This window comes from Aptenodytes forsteri, unplaced genomic scaffold, assembly GCF_000699145.1.
Source record: "Aptenodytes forsteri isolate BGI_AS27 unplaced genomic scaffold, ASM69914v1 Scaffold657, whole genome shotgun sequence".
In the NCBI taxonomy this organism is placed as follows: domain Eukaryota; kingdom Metazoa; phylum Chordata; class Aves; order Sphenisciformes; family Spheniscidae; genus Aptenodytes; species Aptenodytes forsteri.
The window spans coordinates 144,386-150,368 of NW_008795019.1; the positions used below are offsets into that span (position 1 = coordinate 144,386).

Genomic DNA, 5,983 nt, shown 5'->3' on the forward strand with positions numbered 1-5,983 from the left:
AACCCGCCCAAGTTTTCTGGGTTGAGGCTACCTGACGCTAAGGGGGGAAAAAAAACCCACCCCAAAAGCGAAGAAACCCCCCAAAAAGCCAAAAACAAAAAAAAAAGGGAGGGGGAAAACTCATTTTAAGTGAAAAATCTGGAAAGGCCGGGAGCCGCGTTGGGTTCTACGAGGGGGATCTTGTCCCATCGCCCCCCCTTGACCAGAACCGGGGCGAGTAAACTCATTTTAAGTGAAAAATCTGGAAAGGCCGGGAGCCGCGTTGGGTTCTACGAGGGGGATCTTGTCCCATCGCCCCCCCTTGACCAGAACCGGGGCGAGTCGAGGCAAGCGCTGGGGTCACCAGCGAAAGGAAACCAGGACAGCCGGCGGGGAGGGGGGACGCCGAGACCGACCCTCACCCAAACGGGGTATACGGCCAAGGCCAGCCCGGGGAGGGGGGGGACGACACACACACGACCCTCTAATTCCCCGCCACGGAATTCGTCCCATTTTGTGCCCGTAAAGATCTAATTTCAGGATGCCTTTGGCGATGCCGAGGGCGGCGGAGCTCGCAGCCGCCGCGTGCGTACGCCGACGTCTTGCAAAGCGGCTGCACCTTTAGGGTTGCGTACGAAGTCACACACGTAAATCCTTCTCTTAAACAGGCTAATTAGAGGAAAAGCCTCAGCAGTCGCATTTTTTTTTTTATTATTATTATTATTTTTTACTATCTTCAAGAAAAGCAGCCCACCGACCCCACAAGCTTTACGTGCGGGACGGAAGAGGCAGCTGGGGAGTTTACGAGTTCCATGACAGCGCTTTTGTTAACACCTCAGCTTTCTGCGTCCGTTAATGGCACGGGCACCGCGGGTTTTCATTAAGAGAAATTACGACTTTAAAGGATTTGGGGGGGGGGAAAACAAAACAAAACAAAAAAAAAAACCCTTTTAAAAATGCTACTTTGGGGCCCTCATCTCAATTTTAAGCGCTCACAGCTGGCAACGCAGCTGCAACCGCTCCTGCTAAAGCACCTGAGGCAGCCTCCGCAGGGCTGGGATCTTGGGGAAAAAAAAAAAAAACACCCAACAAACCCAACAAAACCCCACCAAAACATTGGCAGAAGAAATTCATTAAAAAGAATTGGAGGATTAGGAAGGATTTGCAAAATAAAACGCCCTTTAAAAGGCCAAGCGCTTTGCCACATGACCCGGAGGGCAGCCCTTATTATTAGGGCTCTGGCTCGCCGCTGCCGGCTCTCACGCAGCTAAATCGGGGCAAAGCCGTTCTCCTGTTCAGCCAAGCAGCAGGTTTAGGGTTCCCGCTGCAGGCTCTCCCTGAGGAGCGGGAGAGAGCATGGGTCGTCTCGGGGGCTGCGGCCAAAGAGAACGAGGCGGGTGGGAAGAGGCAACGTCGGGGAGCAGGAGAAACCAAATCAGGCAGGGCTGAGCAGCGCCAGGCTGCCGGCGAGGGAGGAAGCTCAGGAAACGAGACGGATAAAGAGCAAAAGTTTGCGATTTCCTCATCTTCCCTAAAAAAAAGCAAGTTCAACTCATCGGAAATCGGTGGGTTTACGGAAGTCGCGGGAGAAGCTCGTGACCGAGATCACCGGGGACCGCGCAGCGTGACAGTCACCGAAGTTGGGGCGGTGACTCCGGAGCCAGCCGTCCCGGGGTGGGAAGGGAGGCGCTTCGCCGCTCCCTGGTCGAGCGTCTTGGTCCCCGTTCCCCCCCCCCCCAAAAAAAAAAAAGAAATAAAGAAGTCATCAGCAAAGAGAATAGGTACTTCTGGGCAAAAAGGTGACGCGACGCCAGTCGCAACGCGGAGCGCCAACTCTAGGACAGAGTTTGGTTTCTACAGGAGAAAGCCAGAGCTTTTCTTCAAAGAGAGGACACCGCGCAGCGACGTACAACTCGGCTTTAATGAGTAGAATTCAGTTCTAGAAACCCCGCGAGGCGGAAACGCCGCTTCTTAAGAGAGAAAAAAAAAAAGCAAGGCGTGTTTTGATGTCACACTCGCACAAAATAAAGCATCCTTCACTGAAAAGCGCCGTGATCCACTTCCCTCGCAGCCTTTACCTGTGCTTCGTTTCCACGCACACACACTCGCACAACCTCGCATCCAACAGGCGGAGAGGAAAGGAGGGCAGCTGTAGCGATCCACCTTCCAGAAAAACCTACAAAGGGCGGGAGCGGCATGAAATCCTCCGAGCTGCAAACGGCGCAAGCCCGCGGCGAGAGCTTTCACATTTCATTGCTTTAAGGAGGCAAGTTGATGCCGTCCGTCGGCAACGGCCGGCTCCCGGGAGGCAAGCCTTCGAAACCCCCAAACTCCCACCAGAATCAGTTTAAATCCGCACTCGTTTGCGGCAGGCACGAGCACGAAGCAACACCGAGCTACGAGTTTCCCCTGGTTTCGAACCCCCGAGACCCCCGCGGCTGCCAAACGCGGGGAGAGGAAGGTTCAGAGCCGTGCGCGGAGGAGGAGGAGGAGGAAGGTCTAATTCACACAAACCCTTCACGCCTCCCCAGCAGCACCGCGCTTACCGAGGCCGCCTTCGTTAAGACCGCGGCGTTTTGGTATCGGGTTTGCTGTAGGTGGCCTCAGCTGCCAGCAAACAAGATCCGCACGACGGAGAAAGCGTCTTTCAAAGGCTTCAAGTCCTTTGCCTCCTTCTAGTGCAAGTTACAGAGGTGGAAGCCTCATCTGTGCGTTCCTTACGAGAACAACCCCTTTTTATCAAGCTCTGCTTTGAAACGAGCCAGTGACATGCTGCCACTGAACAGAAGTGGAATAAATTAGTTGCACAGAACCGATTCGTTTACCCTGAAAGGACCCGACACAGTGCTAAGCTTCAAAACAGCTGCAAAAGTCAACTCGAAGCCTTCGGGATCTTCAGACCCCAAAGCGTGAAGCTCGAGAGTCCAGTTTCCCCTACCAAAAAACCAGTTCCTCAGAACCGAAAAGGGAGGCAGGCCCAGCAGGACCCTGACTTTGGGAAGGGACCCGCGTTGCTTGCAACCCCAAGCGGGTTTCCGCGGACAGGCCGGCAGCGCGGCCCAGCTGCACGTGGAAAAGCGCGAAAGGGACCCGGAGCTTTCCGACGTCTCCCGCCGAAGTCCCTCGCCATCCCTCCGCTTCCATTTGAAAATTCCCGGTCCCTTCTAGAAATCCGTCTGCACAGCCATCCGCCCACGGAAAGCGTCGGCCGCGTCCTCAGGGCTCGCTCTCGGCTTTGGCCGCGCCTCGCGCCAAGGGGGATGGCGGAGGCAGCGGGTCCTGGGCAGCCGTGGAGTTGGTACTGCAGTCCACGTAGTGGTACGTTTCCAAAGCGCTCTGCGTCACGTGGCCGATGTACAAGAGCTTCACCGATGTCCTGGGAGGGGCAAGGGGGGGGGAAAGAGCAGTTTAGCGGGGACAGGACCTGCGACAGCAACCCCTCTACCAAACTAAAAAGAACCCGGCGGCTTTCCCCACTCATCACGCAACTCCTCTTCCCCCCCCCCCCCCACCGACACGCCTCACTCTCGCTCCTTTTCGCTCAGATTGCTCGCTGCAGCGGGCAGGGCCAGGCAGAGCTGGCGAGCGCAGGCTCTGGAGCACGCCGCCCCTCACGCGAAAGCTCAGCGTGGAGCAAGCTGGTGTCTTCTCCTCTCCGTCTTACATTTCACCCAACTGTGTCAACCGGCCTGGATTAAAAGCTGACACAGTGAAGCAGGCTGGGGTGCTTGCCAAGCGGGCTTTTCTTCGGTTACCCTAGATCTGCTGTGGCAGCAATTGCCTTTTGAGTCAGGAGCCGAGCAGAGAACCACCTACCTCATGAAGATCACTATGTTATGTACCTTCACCTTGGGAAACGTGCAAAAGAAACTGGAAGAGACCAAAACAAAGAAGTAGGTCAGCACGGGCTAAGCAGGGTTGCAGAGACACTGGCGTTTCTCAGTATCTGACGATATTTTCCCTCTGGTGCTAACTCGACTGGAAACACGTTCCAAAAGCCACGTCACGACATCCCGACAAAGTGGCCTTTCAAGTCATTTCTAGCAAACAGTCACTTTCCAGGAAGTTAGCAGAAAACAAGTCATTTCCAGAGCAAATTCTAATTAAAGCAGCTTAAACCTGCCCTCTTCCCCAGCTGCATACAGAGAGTAGTAAATCCTTACTACACATAGGAGAAAGGTCCACCCAGCTCCGCCTTCACGGTGAAATTCACCTGTAAAAGATAAAAGAAAGATACGTTCACGTGCAGCCCGAGTACTCGCTTAAATCCACCCCTTTCAGAGCCCTTCCTACGTGCTGTTGCCTTTCAGCTGGCGCGCGTAAAGCACGGGCTACTCTAGCCACGAGACTCTTTTGCCAAGCAAAGCTTTAAGGTATAGAGAGACCACCATGGGGTTAACTCGCAGCAGCGCAGAGGTTTCGTACTTGATTTGGCGATGCCGATCTCGTAAGCGCAACGAAAGACAAAATACCAGTTTGTCACTCAGCGGCTGGATGCTGGAGACGTTGGTGATCTGCTGGGTTCCCACCACAGTGTTCATGTACTGCACCTGACTGGTCAGGCTGGTCACCGTCACCGAGTAGAAGTTGGAGTTCCTGATGCGTAAGGTGGCCTGGATGGAGAAAGAGTGTGTGTGGGGGGGAGACGTGAGTAGCAGTGACCTTCCTGGCAGCTCAGCCCAGAATTTATTCCCTCAGGAACACAGACGCGCGGAAACTTTACCGTGATGGCAAGAACGACAACGGAGTTCTTCTTGTCGAACCAAACCTGAACCACTTTAATACCGTCATCATCCACCAGGACGGAGTGTGGGAACAGGAAGAAAACCACCAGCCCCGATATCAGCAGGCAGAGCAGCACCGACAGCAGGACATACAGCTTCCTGGAAGAGGCAGGGAAGGGGTCACCTCCTTTGCCCTAAGGCAGCATCTGCGGCTGCAAGAGACTTCGTATCTGAAACCCAACCTAGCCAGCAAACGACACGCACTCGTTCTTCCCCGGAAGAGACACAGAAGTGCTGCTCCAACCTTTTCGATATCTGAAATTGCTCAAAACCGCCACCCTTCAAACAGCTTATTTTTTTGGTAATGATTAACCAAAGAATCATTTTTGCCCCCACAGCGTTTTCACAATCTGGTACTTTTGCCGCTGGTAAAGGCAGTTTCTTTCTCAAAGCTTCAGTAAAGGGCGCGGGGATGAAGCGTGTGAGTAGGATCATTGTTTCCGCGTTCACCCCACAGCGGGATTTCACAGGAAGCATTTAAAATTACACTTTAAATTGTAGTTGTTGGCATACTTGGACGAAAACAAACCACTAGATGAAGGAGAGGCTGCAGACAGGGTGAAGCATTTAGTTGCAGCAGTAAACGACAAGAGAGCCCCGTTTGCTCTTTGCAAAGGTGTAACGACTCTCTTACTACACGCTTACGTTCTCTGTGGACGAAGCCGTTGGTCACTGTAGGGTATCAGAGCCACCAACTCGTTTACCTGCTCTGGAAAGCAAAAGGAACACGTTAACCGATTCCACACGCGTGCGAGGTCGCCCACGTAAATAAGCAACGTTTTCTTTCCGCGTTTAAGCCCGCGAGGAGCGGTCACCTGTGGGAATGCAGCCAGTGCCTTGGCAAGTGGGACAGGTGACGCTGTCCTGACCCGTGAATTCAACATACGGGAACTTGGCAATGTCTTCCACACGGTCTCGGCTATCGAGCAAGTCGTCGTCGTCATCCTCAGCCTTCTTCCTCTGCCCGGAGGCAGCGTTATTAACAGAGAGGGAGAGCACGGAACCCATTGCAGCTGCTGTAGAAAAGCCGCCTAACCTACGACAGAGGCAGCGAGAGCAGTCCTGGTCATTAAATGGGTTTTCAACCCGCTTCTGGCCAACGAGGAAACCCTACCCGGAGCTACAGGCACACAGGGAACAACCTTCCCCCCCCCGGAGGGCCATGCCCAGCACCCCTTAGAGAAACACCCCCGCACAGAGACACCCTCCCGAAGAGGGGG

General features: G+C 54.2%; 1 protein-coding gene across 1 annotated transcript; it reads right to left on the reverse strand.

Annotated features, from left to right (window-relative positions):
* Positions 1-3,195: 3,195 nt before the first annotated feature.
* TMEM106C (transmembrane protein 106C) lies at positions 3,196-5,771 on the reverse strand. The gene is made up of 7 exons (XM_009275747.1): positions 5,579-5,771; positions 5,409-5,472; positions 4,703-4,862; positions 4,452-4,592; positions 4,143-4,192; positions 3,796-3,849; positions 3,196-3,355 (listed from the first exon to the last, which is right to left on the reverse strand). The coding sequence occupies exons 1-7, from the start codon at positions 5,769-5,771 to the stop codon at positions 3,196-3,198; spliced, it is 822 nt and encodes a 273-aa protein (XP_009274022.1).
* Between the last annotated feature and the right edge of the window lie 212 nt (positions 5,772-5,983).

Coding starts and splice junctions, on each gene's coding strand:
- TMEM106C (XM_009275747.1), bottom strand. CDS start 5,771: ATGGGTTCCGTGCTCTCCCTCTCTGTTAATAACGCTGCCTCCGGGCAG. Junction 4,863..5,408: donor CGGCTTCGTCCACAGAGAAC/GTAAGCGTGTAG, acceptor TGCCTCTTCCAG/GAAGCTGTATGTCCTGCTGT. Junction 3,356..3,795: donor AACATAGTGATCTTCATGAG/GTAGGTGGTTCT, acceptor TGCCCCTCCCAG/GACATCGGTGAAGCTCTTGT.